Source organism: Melospiza melodia, chromosome 24, assembly GCF_035770615.1.
Source record: "Melospiza melodia melodia isolate bMelMel2 chromosome 24, bMelMel2.pri, whole genome shotgun sequence".
Lineage (NCBI taxonomy): Eukaryota > Metazoa > Chordata > Aves > Passeriformes > Passerellidae > Melospiza > Melospiza melodia.
Window position 1 is genome coordinate 3,494,561 of NC_086217.1, and position 20,874 is coordinate 3,515,434.

A 20,874-nucleotide genomic window follows, 5' to 3' on the forward strand; every position below is an offset into this window, starting at 1 on the left:
GCTCGTTCCTGCCTGTGGCTGCGAGTCCTCTGCCAGCACCAGAGAGAGGGATGCAGCTGGCAATGGCCTGAGAGGGGTCTGTTTTAATTAGAGCTTCTCATTATCTCTCTGCAGCCCTGTGCGGGGATGTCTCTCTGGTCCTGCAGGGATCCTCACATGCTCTGCCCTTCCAGCCCAGCTGGTGCCCCTCAGAGCTGCTCTGTGCAGGGCCTCTGGCATCCTGAACCTGCTGGGTGCTACTGCAGGAGCTCCAGTTTTGGGGCTCCAAAGGGGGTCTAGGTTTCTGCCCTATAAAAGCCCAAAGATCCTAAAAGAGGACAGTTTGGGAATCTTACCTAAGAACCCACCAGCAGAGAAGATGCCCACAAAAGGACTTCTCTCCCTGGAGCAGGGAGCCCACAGGCATCTCTTTATTTATGTGTGTCCCCTTTCCTTTCCTCTCCTCCCAGCGGACTTCCTGCAAGCCCTGACTTCCAATTACACCATTGGATTTGGCAAGTTTGTGGACAAAGTCTCATCCCCTCAGACAGACATGAGACCTGAAAAGTGAGTGAGCCCCGTGGGTCCCTGAGGTGGGAGTAGAGTCAGTGGAAGGTGCCTTCTGTTTCTCTGTGGCTTTCACTGAGCAGTGCAAGAGCCTCCATCCATCTCTAAACCTTCTCTGCTGGTGTCCTCCCTGGTCACCCCATCCCTCAGGGCTTGCTGCAGCACTGTGAAAATGACAGCAGTGTCATCCTGTGCTTTCACACCTTCCCTGCTCTGTCACAACAGACTGCTCTTCTTATGTCCTCTACCTCTGCCCTCATCCCTTCCCCCTCTCAGTGCTGGTGGCTGAGCTGCTCAGCTCCATGGTTTCCCTTGAGGGACTCTCCCCACCTTTCATCTCCCTGCACCCGGCATCCCTTGGCTCCTGGCCCACACGGGAGCCCTGGTTCCATCTGTCCTAGGCTGCGTGAGCCCTGGCACAACGCCGACTCGCCCTTCTCCTTCAAGAACGTCATCCGCCTGACCAGCAACATCAACCACTTCAGCCAGGAGCTGCGCAAGGAGCGCATCTCGGGCAACCTGGACGCCCCCGAGGGCGGCTTCGACGCCATCCTGCAGACAGCTGTGTGCAAGGTGAGCGTGGCCAGGGCTGTGCTTTCAAGGAGTGCTGTCTCTGTCCCTCTGGGAGCCTCTCAGGAGCCCTCGGCTGTGACCGTGGTCACAAGGGTCACAATGAGAGAGAGGCGAGAATGTTGATTCCATGATCAGAAGGATCATGGATCAGAAGGAAGAGATTTATTATTTTATGATATAACATTATGACTGTACTAAAAGGAATAGAAGGAAAAGTTCTCAGAAGGCTAGCTAAGATAAGAACAGAAAGGAATGAATAACAAAGGTCTGTGTCTCAGAGAGAGTGAGACCCAGCTCTGCCGTGAGTGGTCAGTAAATCCAAACATCCACAGGAGACCAATCACAGATCCACCTGTTCCATTCCACAGCAGCAGATAACCATTGTTTACATTTTGTTGCTGAAACTTCTCAGCTTCAGCAGGAAAAATCCTAAGGAAGGATTTCAATGAAAAGATGTCTGCGACACTCAGCCAGTCCCTAGTCAGCAGACACCGGGGGTGCAGCCCCGACATGGCCAATAGCAGGGAGACACTCCCTGTGCCCCAAGGGTTCTGTGCCCCAGGCCCTGAGGATGCTGAGGGCTCCTGGGCTGGTCACCTTTGCAGCACAAGAGACACCAGAGACATTGGTAGAAGATAAAGGGCCAGCTCTTAGCAGGGGTGAATCCAAGGTTTTATTCAGGGGTTCTGGGAAGCTCCTGCACCTTAGGGGGCTGTGATGGTGTTCACTGGGGTTCTTGGATGAGGGAAGAGAGAGAATGTTGACTCTGGGTTTCAGAAGGCTTGATTTATTATTTTATGATATATATTACATTAAAACTATGCTAAAAGAATAGAAGAAAAGGTTTCATCAGAAGGCTAGCTAAGCTAAGAATAGAAAGGAATGATCACAAAGGTTTGTGGCTCAGACAGAGAGCCCAAGTCATCTGGCCTGTGATTGGCCATTAATTACAAACAACCACATGAGACCAATCACAGATGCACCTCTTGCATTCCACAGCAGCAGATAATCCATGTCTACATTTTGTTCCTGAGGCCTCTCAGCTTCTCAGGAGGAAAAATCCTGAGGAAAGGATTTTTCATAAAAGATGTCTGTGACAGGGGCCCTCCCACTGTCACAGGGAGATGTGCCAAGTTTACATTTAAAGGGAGGTGGAAACCCAAAGTAGAGAACATTTTACTGACCAATTAGTGACCCTAAGGGATGGGTACTGGGGGATTGACATTTAGGACAGCATATGGGGCACAGCTTGGGGGCTGACCCCTGGCCTCTGGCTGATCACTGGCAATCTGGACCGAAGCTTCTAGATGGACGGATGGGATGCTGAGTGATTGACAGAGAGCCAGGGTGGGGGTTTGGGGAAGATCTCAGCCAGAGAGAGGGATTACACAGGTAAAGGAAGGGGGGTATGATCTGGGATAAACCACTTGGGAAAAATATGGGGATACAAAACAAAACTACTTCAAAATATTACAAAGTATAAAAACCCACTACAACAGAGTGGCTCTTCCTGATGCCCACTGATGAGCAGAAGAGCCATGCACCAGGCACCTGGCAGGGCAGCCAGGGAGCCCTGGCTCAGCTGCAGCTGGTTCTTGCCCTCCTAGCCACGCACTCCCAGTGCCAAGCTCTTTTGCATTCCCAATTTTCCCTAAGCCTTAGAATAAGTGTCCTGGTGTTTGATGCCCAGCAAGGAGCTGCTTGCTGGGAACCCTGTGTGTGCTCTTTGCTCTGTCCCCTCCACGCCTGCGGTGATGAAACTCTGCTCCCTGGAAAAGAGCCCAGTTGGGCTTGGCTGCTTGGCTGAGGGATGAGCACAGCTCCAGACACGTCCAGGGAGGCGTGGGCTTGCCCCCTGTACACACTTGTGCCTGGCACCGAGCTGCTGGGCGGGAGACACCCCGTGCTTTGGGGTGTGGGTGGCTGCTGGGATTCCTGGGGACACGTGGCTGGTTGTGTTTGCGGCCAGGTGCAGGTGGTGCTTTGTCCCTTGGGTGTTCCAGCTCCTGTCAGCGCTGGCTTGCCAAGGGCTGCAAGTGCCGTGCAGGGGTTTGGGAAGCACAGGGATAAAGGTTCCTTCTCCCCCTCCCTGGCTGCAGGATAAGATTGGCTGGAGAAAGGACAGCACTCACCTGCTCGTGTTCTCCACCGAGTCTGCCTTTCACTATGAAGCTGATGGTACCAACGTCCTGGCAGGGATCCTGGCGAGGAACGACGAGCAGTGCCACCTGGACAGCCACGGCACCTACGTGTACGACACCAAGCAGGACTATCCCTCAGTGCCCACCCTCGTGCGCCTCCTGGGCCAGCACAACATCATCCCCATCTTCGCCGTCACCAACCACTCCTACAGCTACTACGAGGTGAGGAGGGCACGGCAGTGATGGCAAGAGGGATTGCCTTTCCTCCAGGACCTCTGGACACAAGGGATTGCCTTTCCTCCAGGACCTCTGCCTCAGCTCAGCTCTGAGGAGAAAGTGTTCTCCCATCGCTTGTCCCCAAGTGCCAAACCAACTCCTCGGTGTTTGGGAGGGTTTCACGCTGTGTTGGGGGCTGCTCTAGGTTGTGGGAGGTCTCAGGGTGCATTACTGGGTGCAGGAATCCAGGCTCCTAGACGTCTCCCTGTGTTGGTTTCTGTTTCTTGTAAAGCAGTGGAGGCACAGAGCTGGAGAGTAATGTAGGTTGGAGGGGACATTTGGAGGTCTCAAAGCAAAGCCCACTCCCATGACAGAGGAGGGTTCTCAAGGCCTTGGCTCAGGGAGCTCCTGTCTTTCTGCAGAAGCTGCACAAGTATTTCCCCATCTCCGAGATCGGGGTGCTCCAGGAAGACTCTTCCAACATCGTGGAGCTGCTCCGCACAGCCTTTGAGGTACCACTGTTCTCTGGAGCTTCCCCCTGGCTCTCAGGGAGGGCAGGGGAGCAGGCAGAGGGCAGGGGAGCAGGCAGAGGGCAGATGTGGCCCCTCTGGAGCAGGCCACGGGGTGGTCACAGGTACTGCTGAAAATCCACGATGTGTTTGTGCTCTGACACCCAGCGCATCCGCTCCAAGATGGACATCCGGGCTGACTTCACCCCCAGAGCCCTGAAGACAGAGTTCACCTCCCCAGAATTTGAAAAGACAGAATCTGGCTCCTTCCACATCACCCGTGGAAAAGTGGTAAGTCCTCGGAGGGCAGCGGAGGGAAGGCACCCGTGAGGGGGTGAGCTCTCCGTGTCCAGCAGAGCTGGCTCATCCCTGCAGTGTGTCCCTTCCTTCAGAGCAAGTTCCAGATGCACGTGAAGGCTCTGGAGTACGTTGGAGGGCAGCACGTGTGCAGCCTCCCCGAGAGGGACCGGCACGGGGTCATCCACGTGAAACCCACGTCCCTGAGCGACAGCCTGACCGTGTCCACTGCTGTGGTCTGCGACGTGTGTCCCTGTGAACAGGTGGGGTCACGCACTGCGGGGTGCTCCTCCTGCCAGCCCGGGGTGGGAATGTGCTGGCTGATGCATGGGGGTCCTGCTCAACCCCTCAGTGATGCTCAGCCTGGCCAAGATCTCCATCGCTGCTTGTTCCCACCTCGATGTGCTGTCCTATCACAGAGCTTGGTCTTCAGGGCAAAACTTTGCATCTGCCCTTCTGATTCCTGAAATGGTCTTGGGGGCAGCTGGGCTCATTCAGCAAAGCCTCTTCTCTCTTCACTTCCAGCAACAAGAGTTGGACTCGCCCAAGTGCAGTTTCCACGGGAACTTTGTGTGCGGACAGTGCATCTGCCACCCGGGCTGGTAAGGGCCGTGTCCAGAGCCACCCCCTGCCAGGGACCCTGCGGCACATGTGCGGGGACCCGCGGTGACACTTTGTGCCACGGGCACCCTGCCCAGGACCTGCCGTGCCGCGCTCTGCTCCCGCCTCTCTCAGCGCCACCTCTGTCCCCAGGCGAGGGGACACCTGCGACTGCTCCCCGGCGTCCTCCCCCAACAACGAGGGCTGCGTCCGGCCCGGGGACGCGGAGCCGTGCTCGGGCAGGGGCGAGTGCCTGTGCGGCAAGTGCCAGTGCTACTCCGAGGGACACAGCCCGCGCTTCGACGGCGCCTTCTGCGAGTTCGACGTCCTGCAGTGCCCACGCACCTCCGGCTTCCTCTGCAACGGTGAGAGACCCCCGGACGGATGGATGGACGGATGGATGGACGGATGGATGGACGGATGGATGGATGGATGGATGTGCTGGGCCTGGGGGCACAGACACAGTGCCCTGGCACGGGGGGTTGAGTGACCAGTGTGGTGTTTGTGAGGGTCCCCAGAATGACAGGATGAGGTGAGAGATGAGGAATCTGTCTCCATGTTCTCAGAAGGCTGATTTATTATTTTAAAGAATGCTATATTTTTATATATATCAATATATATAAAAATATATATAAATATATATTATATAAAAATATATATATAATATATATTTTTATATTTATATATCTATAATATATATATTTATATATTTATATATATATATAATAAATATATATATTTAATATATATATTAAAGAACGCGATACTAAAACTATACTAAAGAAGGAGAAAGGATACATCGGAAGGTTTAACAATAATGAATAATAAAAATTTGTGACTGCTCAGACCCTCGACACTGCTGGACCGTGATTGGTCATTAAATTAAAACAATTCACATACTGGGTAAACAAGGATACATCAGAAGGCTTAACAAGAATGAGTAATAAAAACTCGTGATTCCTCAGAGCCTCGACACAGCTGGACCATGATTGGTCATTAATTTAAAACAATTCACATGCTGGGTAAACAATGTCCAGACCACATTTCGAAGCAGCAGAACAGGGAGAAGCTGAAACTTCTCGGCTTCCCAGGAGAAGAAATCCTGGCGAAGGGATTTTTCAGAAAATATCACAGTGACACACCAGTGATGGGCTGCAGGGACTCCGTGCTTGCAGAAGCACAGGGAGGAGGCTGTGCAGCCGCTGTCCAGCCCCTTTGCAGCCCCAAGGGAAGGGGCCAGCCCGGGACAGGGCAGGGGGAATGGCCCAGCCCCGGAGCCCCGGCAATCCCCGCTCTCCCCGCAGATCGCGGCCGCTGCTCCAGGGGCGCCTGCGTGTGCGAGAGCGGCTGGGAGGGCCCGGGCTGCGAGTGCCCCACCAGCAACGACACCTGCATCGACAGCCGGGGGGTAGGTCCGCTCCTGCCCGCCCCCCGGGCAGCGCTGCCCCTGCGCTGGGATCTCCGGGGCTCTGAGGGGCCCTCCCGACCCCCCGTGCCCCTCTCAGGCCGTCGCCTCTTCCCCCGCAGGGCATCTGCAATAACCACGGCAGGTGTGAGTGTGGCAGGTGCATCTGTGACATGGCTTCGCTGTACACCAGCTCCACCTGTGAAATCAGCTACTCCCTGGTGAGTCCCTCCAGGTTCATCATTTATTCCCATGCAGAGCCTCCAGGGAAGAAAGGCAGAGCAGAGATGAAGGCACATCTCAGTCAGGAACAAAATCTTGAGCAAGGGTTTGTCTCACCAGTCCCGTGGTCAGAAAAGCCTGGCATGGGAGCTGCTTTGCAGCCACAGGCTTTCTTTGCCCTCCTGTTCACCAGCAGCAGCCTTTGAGAGTCTCTCTGTGTTTATCTGCACCCTGGTTTGAGGTTCAGCTTGTGGCTTGCTCTGATTTGCCTCAAGACTGGGAAAAACCTCATGTCATGGAGTCACAGACTGGTTTGGATTGGAAGGGACCTTAAAGCTTATCTCATTCCCACTCTCCTGCCATAGGCAGGGCCACCTTCCACTGGATCAGGTTGCTCAGGGCCCCACCCAACCTGGCCTTGAACTTGTTTAGTTTGCCCATTGACAAACATGAGCTAATCCCACAGTAGGATGGAGAAAGCTGGCTTGATCAGGTTTTGGAAAGGCCACTGAAACCCTTAGAGAAGATCCAATTGCTGCCCAAATGCAGACTGTTGGTGTAAGAGATTTTGGAGCCAACTGGGCTGATAAATCCTTCATGAGCTGCTTGTTGTCAATGACTTCTCTTTGTGACCTGGACCTTGCCCTGACTCTGGGATGAGGAGCTGCCTCTCCAGCTCTGCCCTTCAGAGTCTGTGTCCCCCCCTGCCCCTGGGGGTGTCCCTGACCATGCCACCCCCTGTGCCCAGGGCTTCCAGGCCGTGTGTGAGAGCATCCGGGACTGCGTGCGCTGCCAGACCTGGGGCACCGGCAACCTGAAAGGGAACTGCAGCTCCTGCCACCTGCAGATCCAGATGGTGGAGGAGCTGAAGAAAGGTACCATGAGAGGCACAGCTGGGCACAGCCACCTGTGGTGTGTCCTGAGTGCCCTGCTCCGTGTGGGTGTGCATGCAGGGCTGCTCCCCAAGGCTTTCCTGGCCCTGGTGACCTCACAGCCATGTCCCCTGTCCCCACAGAGGAGGCTGGTGAGCACTGCTCCTTCCAGGATGAGGATGATGACTGCACCTACCACTACACGCTGGAGGGAGACCCCAGCGTCCTCCCCAACACCACTGTCCGTGTGCAGAAGAATAAAGGTGAGCAGGGCCCCGGGAGGAGCAGGGGCTGTCCAGCCTGGGGATGTCCAGCAGGGCATGTCCAGCCTGAGGTCTGGATCACAGTGACCACCTCCACAATGCCCCCAGTCGCTGCTTTGTCCCTTTGCTGTGCCCCTGGGCAGGGTCTCTCTGCCCACCTTGCTGGGTGACACGGGTGGGTGACACTGCCTGTCCCGTCAACTGCCAGGGGTGGAACGTGGCACCCTCAGGGAGACCTTTACAGATCAGAGCCTGCCATGGGCAGGGATTGCTGGAAGGTGCTGCAGCCCTTTGGCATGGCTGGGTGTGACAGGGGTGTGATACCCTCCCTGAGCAGCGTTTCTCATTGTGAGGCATTGCCAAGGCTGACTGGGCTGCTGCATCCCTCAGAGGGACGTTCTCCAGCCTTTCCCCTCCCTGCACACCCCACACGGGGCTGAGGCCTGCAGGTGACATTGCTGCTGTCACTTGCAGAGTGCCCCCCTGGGAGCTTCCTCTGGCTCATCCCACTGCTCATCTTCCTCATCCTGCTCCTGGGGCTGCTGCTCCTGCTCTGCTGGAAGTTCTGTGCCTGCTGCAAGGTGAGTGTCTCAGCTGGCTTCCCCAGCCCGGGGCGAGAACCAGATATGGCCAAAACCATGACAAATTTCCAGAATTCACCCAGCCTCCAGCATGGCCAGGTTCACAGGGGATGTCCCTTTGGCATCCAAGCCTCTACCGTTGCCAGCATGAGCTGCTGGTGAAATTTTAGTCAGATTTCCCCCCATCTAGCTAAAATCAGTTGAGAGCCCCCTCCACCCACTGCCCACACATCCCTGCTGGTGTGGATCCTCCCTGACGGAGACTTGGGGGGTTTTGTCCTTGGTCACAAAGTGATTGTGATAGTGAGGCCCTGGAAAAATGTTAAAGATAGACTCTGAAAAGGTTAGGCTTTGTGTTTTGCCAGATCATGTCAAATTGCACCTGCGTAAGCAGTATGATAAATGATATAACTGTTAGATGTGATGATTGTTTAGTAATTAAATATAATTATTGTATAATCATAAGAAGAATCATGAGAAACTATGTTAGAAGTTTGGGGGGGGATCCACAAGGAGCCCATGCTTGGCTGAAATCTATGTATACAACAGAACAATATAAGTTTAATAATTAACATGGAAGTTATATAACGATAGAATATAGAAACATGTTCATCCCAAACCCATATCAGAGTAAGATTTGGGTTGGTACCTCTGACACCCAGAGCTCTTAATAAAAGCACCCACATATAATAATTTTCGTGATTATGTGTTTCTGAACACTAACAATTGTGTCTCTGGCTGTTTGTTTTCTAGGCTTGCCTGGCCCTGCTTCCCTGCTGTGCACGAGGTACCAGCCCTGGGTCCTGGGGGAGGCTCTGGGGTGGGACAGTGTTCACAGGGGTCTCAGATTGAGGGAGCAGAGGAGGATCTGACTCCATGTCTCAGAAGGCTTGATTTATTATTTTATGATATATATTATATTAAAAATATACTAAAAGAATAGAAGAAAGGATTTCCTCAGAAGGCTGACTAAGAATAGAATAAGAAGGAATGATAACAAAGGCTTGTGGCTCGGACAGAGTCCAAGCCAGCTGACTGTGATTGGCCATTAATTATAAACAACTAACATGGGCTAATCAAAGATCTACCTGTTGCATTCCACAGCAGCAGATAGTCATTGTTTATATTTTGTTCCTGAGGCCTCTCAGCTTCTCAGGAGGAAAAATCTTACGGAAAGAATTTTTCATAAAGGATGTCTGTGACACTGGGGTGCACTGTGTCCTGGGTTTGGGGTGTGCTGGGGCGAGCATCCCTCCCCTCTGGGCTGGAGGGGTGGATCAGGGAAAAGGCTCCAAGCAGAGAGCCTGAGCCAAGGAGTCCTGGAGCCTCTTCCCTGCCCCACACCCTGGTGTGAGAAATGGATTTGTAAAGGATTTTCAAAATACGTCTGTGTGCAAATACTGAGATAAGGTGTGTTGAGTTAGGAAGGCTATGGAATAGAGATGACATTGTTGAGAGAGATTGAACTAGAAATAAGTTTCAAAATATGGCTTTATAAAAAGAGCCATAAAATATTTTTAAAAATTAGAACTGTGAAAGATACAGTGTAGCAAGATTATATGGGGTAAAAATGCAAGTGATTGGCGTTAGGAGTAGTAGCAACATTGTATAGTAAAAGTTAATAGGTTGAAAAACATTAATAGCATATTATAACAAAGAAATTAGCTTCTGATAGAATGGCATTGAGTTTTACATCTCTTATGTCTCACCCTTCATCGAGACTGATAATAGAATAAAATCTTTTAGAACACCTCCCAGTTACCCCATCTCTGTAAAAGCTAAAACCCAACACCTGGGATGTCCCACTGCTGGCTCTCCCTGACCTGCAATGCTCAGGGGGTGAGACGTGTTCTCCCCACCCCTGGGCACCCCTTTCTCCTCCATCCTTGGAGGAGATCATCCAGGAATGGAGAAGAAAGGAGTGCTCAGGGTGGGGAAGACCCCTCCATCCTCATCCCCTGCTGGCACCCCAACCTGGGGTGTCACACACCTGGGTGTGATGGAACCCTCAGCATCCCCAGCACTGTGGAGGAGAAAGGAGTGCTCAGGGTGGGGAGACCCCTCCATCCCACTGCCCTGCTGGCACCCCAATCCCTGGGTGTGATGGAACCCTCAGCATCCCCCAGCACAGAACCTGTGGAGGAGAAAAAGGGGTGCTCAGGGTGGGGAGACCCCTCCATCCCACTCCCCTGCTGGCACCTCAACCCCCTGGGCGTGCTGGGACCCTCAGCATCCCCCAGCACAGAACCTGTGGAGGAGAAAAAGGGGTGCTCAGGGATGGGGAGACCCCTCCATCCCACTCCCCTGCTGACACCCCAGCCCCCTGGGCGTGGTGGGACCCTCAGCATCCCCAGCACTGAACCCGTGGGGTTGCCCTGGTGTGCCCGGGCTCTGAGCCGCCCCTGGCCCTGCAGGTCGCACGGTTGGCTTCAAGGAGGATCACTACATGCTGCGGCACAGCCTCATGTCCTCCGAGCACCTGGACACGCCCCTGGTGCGCAGCGGGTCCCTCAAGGGCCGGGACACGGTGCGCTGGAGGATCCACAACAACGTCCACAGGCAGGGCATGGCCTCCCCTGCTGCCGCCAGCCCCAAGGAGCTCGGTGAGTGTCCCCAGCCTCTGCCTGGGGCGCGTCTCCGACCCAGCGGGACGGAGATGGATTTGGGGGTTTCTCTTTGCAGTTCCCTACGGGCTGTCCCTGCGGCTGGCCCGGCTCTTCACGCAGAACCTGACGAAACAGGACACGCGGGAGTTCGAGCAGCTGCGCAAGGAAGTGGAGGAGAACGTAGGGGCCGGGGCACAAAGGGGCTTGGGGTGGCCTTGGGGACAGCCACACGGGGGGCTGGGCAGGGCCCCTTCCCTGGGAACCCTCAGCTGTGCAAAGGAAGGAGCAGTTCTTCTTCCTTTGTGAGAATGCGCAATTATTAAGGTGATGATTGTGAGAATTGGCAAAGCATCTCATGGAGATTCTGGGTTTGCTTTGGGGCACGCGATCTGAAGCTCCTGTTGGCTTCAATTTGCAGCCTCTTGCCATGTCCTGGGATGAAATGGAATTTTTCTTCTTTTGTGAGAAAGCACACTTTTTAAGGTCATGATTGTAAGAATTGGCAAAGCATCTTGAGGAGATTCTGGGTTTGCTTTGGGGCACGCAATCTGAAGCTCCTGTTCGGCTTCCATTTGCAGCCTCTTGCCATGTTCTGGGATGAAACCTGGTGTGGGAGGGTGAGGAAGGAGGGCCTGGGGTGGTCAGAGCGCTCCTGTGTGTGGTGGCAGCAGCATCTGCTCAGTGAGAGATACACTGTGAATCTTGTCCCTCTTGCTCCTTGCAGCTGAACGAGGTTTTCAAGCACATTCCTGGCTGCCACAAGGTCCAGCAGACCAAGTTCAGGTGAGTCAGAGGGGGAGAGGCTCCTGCAGGACAGGGTTCCCCCAGGGCACTGCTGATGATGGGGTGGAGCAGAGAGCTGGGGTGTGGAATCTGTGATGCTGGTCTGTGAGACAAGCCTGGTGTGGTGCTTCACCCACCCAGGGCTGCAGAGCAGATCCCACCCAGCTGTGGAGGAGACCTCAGCTGAGTTTGGCTCTGGAGCAGCAGAACAAGTCCTGGTTGCATGGTGCTCAATGGGAGAATTCCCCCTGGCTTCCAAAGTTTCAGTCAGCCTGGTGCAAACTTAGGAGTGCCTGGTGCAGGCTGGGAGGAATTTGGGGATGCCAGTGCTGAGCAGGGAGTGGCATCTCCCCCCCCACAGCCTGATCCAGATGTGGTCTCCCCTGTGGGCATGTTCCTTGGTGTGTTGGGAAACCCAGGGCAGGAGAGAGCAGCTGGGCAGGAGGGAACATGTGTGGGGCTCTGTGGGATGGGTTGGCACCCGCAGGGCAGTGCTGCAGCTCAGGCCTGCTCAGGGCCGTGATTCACACAGCACTTTGTCTCTCCAAAGGTGTTAGTCACTCTGATTTGGGTTTGGTTTTTTTATTCCCCCAGGTTACAGCCTAATTCTGGGAAAAGGTAAGAGGAATTTGCAGCTCTCTGGTGCTGCTTCTCCCTCTTTGCACAGACACGTGTGGGGTGACTGAGTGCCCCACACACTCACTGGCCCCCAGCTGCTGTGTGAGATGAGTTTGCCTGGTCCCAGCTCTCACCTGCCCTTCCCTCCCCGCTCCCAGGCAGGATCACACCATTGTGGACACCGTGCTCACTGCCCCTTACTCAGCCAAGCCAGACATCATCAAAGCTGTGGAAAAACACGTTTCCCACGAGGCCTTCAATGACCTGAAGGTTGCGCCGGGTTATTACACTGTGACCTCAGACCAAGGTAGGGAGCAGAGCCAGGTGCTGGCTCCTGCCTGGGTACAGGGGTTATTTCCCACCTCTCACCCTTGTCTTTTCCCCCAGATGCTCAGGGAATGGTGGAGTTCCAAGAGGGCGTGGAGCTGGTGGATGTCCGTGTGCCACTCTTCATCAGGGATGATGATGATGATGAGAAGCAGCTGCAGGTGGAAGCCATCGAGGTCCCCAATGGCATCGCAAAGATTGGGCGCAGGGTTGTCAACATCACCATCATCAAAGAGCAAGGTGAGGGGCTGTGAGTGTGAGAGGTGTCTGTGTGTGAGTGTGAGAGGTGTCTGTGTGTGAGTGTGAGAGGTGTCTGTGTGTCCCCTGTGAGGGGTCTGTGTGTCTCTGTTTGAGTGTCCTGTGTCCCAGCTGATGTGGTCTGTAAGGTGCACTCTGCATTATCCGAGCACCCCCAGGTCACAGACTTGCTTGGTGACTCCTTCCTGAAGTCACCTGGGTCTAAACTGGAGCATCCTTTAATGCATCCAAAGGAGAGTCATCTTCCCTGCTGACACAAACATTTGACCACCACCAGTTTAGATGCCAATTCCTTGACAGTTTAAGGGCTGACCGCATTCCTCTGCTGCTCCAGTTCACTGAGTGCTGCTGTGAAGCAGAACCTCTGTGATGTTATTGTGCTGATGTCCCCAGCACTTTCCCTCTGCTTCCCACCTGGCTGTTAAGAGCAGGGAGCCCAAATGGAAAGTGGGGAAGTCTCCAGCCCATGGAATGTTATTTCATGCACAGTTCACACCTGTGAGTGACTGGAACTCTGTTCAGTCAGGGGGACACCTGTTTGGGATGTGATTCTTTGTGTGTTTGCTCTACACATTCCTTCTCTCCTGCCCTCTCCAGCCAGCAGCCTCATCACGTTCCTGCAGCCAGCCTATTCCCACAGCCGCTTTGACAAGCTGGCCAAGATCCCTGTCCTCAGGGAGATCATCGACAACGGGAAATCCCAGGTCACCTACAGGACCCGGGATCTCACCGCCAAGAACGGCAGGGTAGGCCTGGAGCTCCTGGCCTTGGCAGGGAATGCAGGGCTGGGAAAAGGCCAGCCCTGGGGTGCAGAACAGGAGTTATCAGCACATGGCTGGGCAGGGGGGACCCAAGGCTTGAGGGCAGCACAAGGGTAAACTTTCTTCTCCATCTCTTGCTCCCTCGGGGAGGGAGGACCTGAGAGGGTGTCTGTACCAGCTGTCCCTGGAGCTGTGGGCACTGGGAGGCAAAGGAGGATTGAGGGGGATGAGGGGAAGCTCTTTGGGAATCTCCTCATGGATACTGCAGTCTGTAATCATGGAACAGTTTGGGTTGGAAGGGACCTTAGACCATTTCATTCCAACCCCTGCCATGCACAGGGCCAACTTCCACAAGACCAGGTGGCTCAGAGCCCCATCCAGCCTCACCCCGAACACACCTCTTCCTTCTCTTCCAGGACTACCTGTTCACGGAGGGTGAGCTGGTCTTCCAGCCTGGGGAGACCCGCAAGGAGGTGCAGGTGCCCTTGCTGGAGCTGACAGAGATAGACACCCTCCTCAACAACTGCCAGCTCAAGCAATTTGCTGTCGACCTCCTGCACCCCAAGTACGGCGCCAAGATCGGCCGCTACCCCCAGACCACGGTGACCATCGCTGACCCAGGTAGGGGCTGCAGCCGGGCAGTGGCAGCGGGGGCTGTGCGACCTCCTCCCCAGGCCAGCCCAACCCAACCCGGTGCGGTGCACAGAGCTCCATCCTCGCCCAAAAAGCCGCAGCGAGGCCCCTCCAGCTCCAGCCGGTAGATTTGGGTCCCCCTCTAGAGGCACGAGTGGGAACAGTCAGTGGGTGGGGAGAGGATGGATCGTCTCCCTCGGTAAAGGAAATAGCATGGATTCTTAATTCCTTTTCCTTGGGAAATTGAATGAAAAGCCATAAAAATAAGAGACAGGTAAGATTTGCCATGAATGGTGAGTGGTGATTCCTGTGGCTGGACAAGCAAAACTGTCGTCAAGGGGGTCAATGACATAAATAATAATAATAATATTTTTCACAGCATGGCAGGGCAGTGCTGAGAGAGACACGCTTCCTTCTTTTTCACCCAAGGGGTAGGACTGGCACTGACATAAAGGTTCTTGTCTGCAGAGCTGGTGGATGGTGTCCCCCCGATGACAGGCCTGGCCCAGGTCCCTCAGTCCCCCAAAGGCCGCCTGGGTGCACCACTTAATCCCGATGCCCGTGCCCTCAGCTCCAGGGAAATCAGCTTCAACTGGTTTCCTCCACCAGGAAAACCCCTGGGCTACAAGGTAAGGGGTGAGTGGATCCCAGGGAAGAGTGTGGGTCCCCTCCTGCAGGTGTTTCACCCAGACATTTGTACCAAAGGGGTCCAAGTGCACACCCAAAGGAGGGAACAAGTTCACCCCTCCTGGTCCCCTCCATCCTCGAGGGACCATTGCTGGTGGATGAGAGATATGCAAGAAAGATTCCTGGTGGGTTCATCTCCAGTTCCATCACTTATCATGAAGTGCCCAGACTGTCCTGGCCTCCCATTTCAGAGGAACGGCCCTCCACCATTCCCAAAGCTGGTTTAGTAAGAGACAAGCAATTTCTCACCCATCATGTGAGGTTCTGAAGGAATCACGGCTTGCACTTGCTTTGCCAGGTGAAATACTGGATGCAGGGAGACCCCGAGTCAGAAGCCCATCTCATTGATGTCAAAACCCCACCAGCAGAGCTGACCAACCTTTACCCCTTCTCCGACTATGAGATGCAAGTCTGTGCCTACAACGCCGTGGGAGAAGGGACTTACTCGGACATCATCCGCTGCCGCACGCTGGAGGAGGGTGAGTGACCCTCACCTTCCTGCCCTGAATGTGGGAGCAGGCTTGTCCCTCTGCACCAGGGGCAGGGTGAGTGACCCCACACCTTCCTGCCCTGCACCTGGGAGCAGGTGTGTCCCTCTGCACCTGTCAGGATCTCTAGCTTATCAGAGTGACTCTAAGAAAAGTTTGAAAGACTCTTTTCCCAGCCCGAGCTCTTGAAGAATGAGTCAGGGCTCTTCATGTCTCGGTCTCAAGGTTTATTGCATCTTATCTATAAAATATTTTCTCCTGCCCTGCCAAGGTCCATCCAGTAGGACAGTTCCAGGCACTCTGCCTGCCCCCAGGGTGGTGTTATGTCTTTATACTAAAAACTACGTGTACAATATTTACAATTGCTTTCCAATACCTATCACCTATGTTAGACAGTGAGCTTCTACTCTAAACCAATTTGTAAGTGCCACCATCACAGCAGAAGATGGAGGCCAAGAAGAAGAAGGAGAAAGGCTGAATAGACCCAGTTCCCTCCATCTTGCCTCCTGAACCCCCATACCAAAAACCCCAAAATCTACTTTTCCACCCCCACGATAACTTCAGTATTATTCTTCCTAAACTGTGTGGCTTGCAGATCTTCATCTAAGGCTGGTAATTTGCTCCACGGGTCATAATCAAAACCACAGGTGTTTTGGGCTCTGTGCCAGGGTCTATGAGCCCCCCTGGCAGGGGTCCTGGCCATCCTGGACAGCCAGAGGGATGTCCTGGGTCCTGACATGCACCCAGCACCAAGGGCAGGGCTCCAGCCCTGAGCTTCTGGTGCTCTCAGGGCCAAGCGCAGAGTGTCTCCCACCGCAGCCCAGCTGTGATCTGGGGAACTCTGGGTTCCTGACTCATGGGCACCCTTTGGTTTTGCCTCTCCAGTGCCCAGCGAGCCCGGGCGCTTGGCTTTCAACGTCGTGTCTTCCACGGTGACCCAGCTGAGCTGGGGCGAGCCCGCAGAGACCAACGGGGTGATCACAGCCTATGAAGTCAGCTATGGCCTGGTCAATGAGGACAATGGTAAGAGCTCATTTTTGGATGGGACAGTCCAGCTGGGCTGAGGGGCTGGAGGATGCTTCCTGCAGGCTGGGCTGGTCCCAAACAGCAGCAGCAGAGCCAGAGCAGATCCAAGCATGTTTCTTTTGAGAACTGGGGTTTGGATGGGTCCCTTCTTGATGGAAAGAATACAGAAAAACCACCAGTCAGGATTTAACTCTGCAAATGTCAAAAATCTCTGTTCCCATTCACTTACATAGTGTTTTATGTTGTTTTTAATCTCATAAACTTAGTTCAAAGGTGTAGATGAAGGGGTGGGGTGCAGGAAAGAGTTATTTGTGACACACCAGCCACAGAAGACTTCTCCTGTAGATTGACTTCAGCCTTGGGTTTGGGCATTGCCCTGAGGCAATGCTGCTTGTTGTGAGCAGCCCAAAGAGCTGCTGCACTTTCTCCCAGAACCAGGCTGTATCCTGACACCAAAATGGGGGGTGTTGTGGGGTCCTCTGTGCCTGGTGGGTGACATGCTCGTGCCTTGCAGTGCCCATCGGGCCCCTGAAGAAGGTGCTGGTGGAAGAGCCCAAGAAGCGCGTGGTGCTGATCGAGAACCTGCGCGAGTCGCAGCCCTACCGCTACATGGTGAAGGCCAGGAACGGCGCGGGCTGGGGGCCGCAGAGAGAAGCCACCATCAACCTCGCCACGCAGCCCAAGAGACCCATGTCCAGTGAGTGCCAGCCTGGGCAGGGGCCACAGGGGCAGCAGCAGTGCTGGGGAGAGCTCCCCATCACCCCAGCTGTGATGGTGTTCACAGGGGCCTCAGGCTGAGGGAAGAGATGAGGATCTGACTCCATGTTTCAGAAGGCTTGATTTATTATTTTATGATATATAATACATAAAGGAAGAAAGGATTTCATCAGAAGGCTAGCTAAGAAAAGAATAGGAAAGAATGATAACAAAGGCTTTGTCTCGAACTCTCTGTCCAAGCCAGCTGGGCTGTGTAATTAGAAACAACTAACATGGACTAATCAAAGATCCACCTGTTGCATTTCACAGCAGCAGATAATCAACGTTTACATTTTGTTTCTGAGGCCTCTCAGCTTCTCAGGAGGCAAAATCCTAAGGAAAGGATTCTTCATGAAAGATGTCTGCGACACCCAACTGCTTCCCCACCTCCTGTTTGCTCTGCTGCTCAGCATCCTGGGAATGCTGAGGGCCAGCCTGGGCATTGTAAGGTTTTTTGCTGTTTGTCTGGTGTTTTGCTGCTTGTCTAATGGCTCTTTCCACCTCTCCTGCAGTCCCCATCATCCCTGATGTCCCCATCATTGATGCAGAGGGAGGTGAGGACTATGACAGCTACCTGATGTACAGCGCAGACGTGCTCCGCTCTCCAGCCGGCAGCAAGAGGCCCAGTGTCTCTGATGATTCAGGTTCGTGTCTCTGAGCTTGAAAAGGTCATTTCCAACATTCATTTTCCTTAACAGCAGCTTTCAGCAATGAGCTTCACTGCTCCTTTCCATCTCTCAGGAGATCCAAGTTGTGGAGATGGTGGAAATCAGCATTTGCAAAGCTCAGTAGCTGCATCCATGGGAACACTTGGCTGGTCACAGTGTAAATAAGGCCAGTGCCTCCTTGTTGTAGCCATGGGGCAAAGAGAAATCTCAGTGTGGGGTGGGAGAGGGTTTTTCATGCCCCCCCTGCTCATCTTCTCTTTGTGTTGCCATTTGGCTGGACCGTGAGACAGCAGCAAAAAAGCACCAGCAAAGACACAAAACTCTGAGTCCCCTGGATGCTCAAGGTCTAGGCCAAGCCAACAGGAGGGAATGCAGCAGTGCTGGGAGGGCACTGGCCCTTCTTCCTCCATCCCTTCACTTTCTGAATGAGGCTGACTCCCTGGTCCTGTGCTGGGACATGAGCCATAAGTGAAATGATGAGGTGTGTCTGTAGGATCTTCTCTGGAGGGTTCTCCAGGGCCTGGGACCCAAGAGTGAGCTCCTGGTCTTTTCAAGGTGATGGGAACATCAGGAGTCTGACCACCCTGAGTGCACATCAAGGAGTGAGGAAACCTCTCCTGAGCAGAGGACAATTGTTACAGACTCTTCATGCAGGGACAGGAGTACGGTGGGACTTTGCCTCTCACCTTTTGTTATGAGGGACACAGGGCTGGAAAACAGCCCGGGGGTTTGAGGAGCCCCCTGCATGTCACCTCCCAGCACTCTCCACCTACTGATGGCTGCAGCACCTGAGCTCCTCAGCTCACACCTGGAACACGGGCTGTGAACAGGCATCATCCCCACTGCTGCTTGTCCCTTCCTGTCCCCAGCAAGCATCACGGAGGTGGTGGGTGGCCCACCCTGACCCCTGCAGCCCGTGCCAACACCAGTGCTTGCCTTGTCCCAAAAGGCTCCAGGTGGAAATTTGTGCCGTTGCTGGGGGAAGACCTGGACCTCCGCCGCATCACCTGGAGGCTGCCACCCGAAACCATTCCCCGCCTGTCTGGCAGCAGCCGCCTCTCCTCGGACACCGAGGGGCTCCTCCCCGAGGAGGACAGCGCTGCGGCTGCTGGCACTGCGAGGAGGAGCGCCACGCCCCGGCCCCAAGCAGGTGAAGGACGGCTCCCACGGCACTGAGTGTCCTGTCTCGTCCTGCTTTGAGCTGAGGAGCCCGGGGAGGGGCGCTGTGCCCCCTGCCTCGCCCTGTGTGCCCACCCTCGTGTTGGTGTGATCTGCTCCAAAACCTTGTCCTGGTGTGTCTGCTCACACGGGTGGCAAGGTAACCCCCATCTCGGCACGGACTTGGGAGCCTGCTAGCAAGTTGCTTCTACCAAAGGCTGGACCTTCGAGGCAGGAGCAGACTCAGATGATACCTGCTAAGTGCCACCTCCAAGGGCAGCTCTTCACAGTAATTAAGTGCCCTGAGCTGGGCAGGTCTGCTGGACTGTTAAACAGAAATCACTCTCTTGTAGGTGGCTGATCTCTCCTGGCCTGCTGGGAGGGGATGGGGATTTTTTTGTCAAGGCCCAGAGCAACAGAGTGGAGTTTGCTTTTCAGATCCAGCTGAGATGGGATCCAGAATGAGATCTGGAGAAACGTCCTCCGTAAAGGGCCACTTTCCTTCTTCCACCTTCTTCTAAAATCTGAAATTATAAACTAGTGTTTGCGTCTAAGGGAGATGTGAGAGAATGTGGCGAGAACCACAAGGCAGTGCCCCAGCAGGGCCGAGGTCTGGAGTTACCTTGGGCACCATGGGTGTGTCTGGTGCAGGGAGAAGTCTTTGTTTATCTTTGTTTCTGCGTCTCATGTTTGGTGTTGTGGCCTGTTCTAGATGTAGCATTCCAGAATCACCTTCCAGAGTGGCTGAACCTGGGATTCAGCCAAGGCAGAGGGGGCACCATGATGCCTCCTGCTTCCTCCCCATGGAAAGTGGAGCAGCAGCTTTGTCCATGACCATGTTCCTCACTGTGTGCCCTCTTCCACAGAGCACTTGATGAATGGCCGGGTGGACTTCTCCTTCCCCGGCAGTGGCAGTGGCACCCTGACCAGGACAGCCAACACCAGCTACCACCAGCTGAGCTCCCACGTGCACCAGGAGCACAGGGTGATGGGCAGCTCCTCGCTGACCAGAGACTACTCCACAATGCTGATGGGGCACGGTGAGTACCACAGGGGTGGGACCTGCCCTTCCCTTCCATCCCCGTGATTGTCTTTGGACCTGCACCCTGAGGTCCTCGTGGGGTGAGGACTGTGCTCACAGCTAGGGTGGCCTGTGACCCACAGGTCCAGAAGGTCATGTCCCCACCACGGTGTCCTGGTGCTTTGCTAAGGCCTCTCTGCTTCCAGACCAGTTTGGAAAGGGGTCCCACCCCTCACAGGCAGGGTGCTCAGGGAAGGGAGCTCCATCCTTATCCTCACACCATGAGGCACTCCAGGGAGAGCACACGTCTCTTCTCCTCACTCTTCCAGCAGTGTGGTTGCCTTTCAGCTCCACGTGTGTCAATCAGCTGGTGCTGACAGAAGGCGGCTTAAAGATTCTTCAGACCTGAGCCTTAAAAAGTCACCTGTGCAGGAGCCTGGGCTGAAGCTGCTCTGAAATCTCCAATGGTGTTTTTCTCTTTCTTCTTGCACCACTTCTGTAGATTACCCAGGGACACTCCTCCCTCCCATCCGTGAAGATGCTGGGAGGACACTCCGGCCCCGGGACGTGGGTTTCAGGAGCAGGGCAAAGGTGAAGGGTTACTACCCCAGCATTGGCTGTCGGGACTCTATAATCATGACTGATGGGTCCACAGGGATGTGCAAGTTCATAGGTACAGCTTGTGCAGTGTTTCCTCCCAGCCACACATCCCATAACAGCCCAGCCACCGTCCATCCATGAGCTGCTGCCATCCACTGCTCACCCCAAACCTCCTCTCCATGGCTTGCTGTGTGCTGTGCTGATCTTCCTTCTGACCCAGCCTGCACCTCCATCACATCACCTTTCCATTTGCAGGTGA

General features: G+C 54.4%; 1 protein-coding gene across 4 annotated transcripts in view; it reads left to right on the forward strand.

Annotated features, from left to right (window-relative positions):
- The window catches only part of ITGB4 (integrin subunit beta 4), a 35,967-nt gene that overhangs the window by 8,020 nt on the left and 7,073 nt on the right, over positions 1 to 20,874 (forward strand). The window contains exons 6-35 of one of the 4 annotated variants that reach the window (XR_010030425.1): positions 450 to 546; positions 948 to 1,119; positions 3,219 to 3,482; positions 3,899 to 3,988; positions 4,154 to 4,276; positions 4,378 to 4,545; positions 4,808 to 4,884; positions 5,036 to 5,247; positions 6,187 to 6,290; positions 6,410 to 6,508; positions 7,258 to 7,384; positions 7,525 to 7,644; positions 8,119 to 8,225; positions 8,979 to 9,012; positions 10,640 to 10,828; positions 10,908 to 11,011; positions 11,556 to 11,614; positions 12,209 to 12,232; positions 12,391 to 12,539; positions 12,620 to 12,799; positions 13,415 to 13,563; positions 13,995 to 14,199; positions 14,680 to 14,840; positions 15,197 to 15,377; positions 16,272 to 16,409; positions 16,927 to 17,109; positions 17,681 to 17,812; positions 18,786 to 18,986; positions 19,861 to 20,034; positions 20,518 to 20,606. Coding sequence is in view for 3 of the 4 variants with exons in the window: in XM_063175451.1 (XP_063031521.1) it covers positions 450 to 546; positions 948 to 1,119; positions 3,219 to 3,482; positions 3,899 to 3,988; positions 4,154 to 4,276; positions 4,378 to 4,545; positions 4,808 to 4,884; positions 5,036 to 5,247; positions 6,187 to 6,290; positions 6,410 to 6,508; positions 7,258 to 7,384; positions 7,525 to 7,644; positions 8,119 to 8,225; positions 8,979 to 9,012; positions 10,640 to 10,828; positions 10,908 to 11,011; positions 11,556 to 11,614; positions 12,209 to 12,232; positions 12,391 to 12,539; positions 12,620 to 12,799; positions 13,415 to 13,563; positions 13,995 to 14,199; positions 14,680 to 14,840; positions 15,197 to 15,377; positions 16,272 to 16,409; positions 16,927 to 17,109; positions 17,681 to 17,812; positions 18,786 to 18,986; positions 19,861 to 20,034; positions 20,518 to 20,688 (4,194 nt within the window). In the remaining variant the exon portion in view is untranslated. Of the gene's footprint in view, positions 1 to 449; positions 547 to 947; positions 1,120 to 3,218; positions 3,483 to 3,898; positions 3,989 to 4,153; positions 4,277 to 4,377; positions 4,546 to 4,807; positions 4,885 to 5,035; positions 5,248 to 6,186; positions 6,291 to 6,409; positions 6,509 to 7,257; positions 7,385 to 7,524; positions 7,645 to 8,118; positions 8,226 to 8,978; positions 9,013 to 10,639; positions 10,829 to 10,907; positions 11,012 to 11,555; positions 11,615 to 12,208; positions 12,233 to 12,390; positions 12,540 to 12,619; positions 12,800 to 13,414; positions 13,564 to 13,994; positions 14,200 to 14,679; positions 14,841 to 15,196; positions 15,378 to 16,271; positions 16,410 to 16,926; positions 17,110 to 17,680; positions 17,813 to 18,785; positions 18,987 to 19,860; positions 20,035 to 20,517; positions 20,689 to 20,874 lie in introns of all 4 variants that reach the window. The other 3 variants (XM_063175451.1, XM_063175452.1, XM_063175453.1) reach the window with 3 other exon arrangements.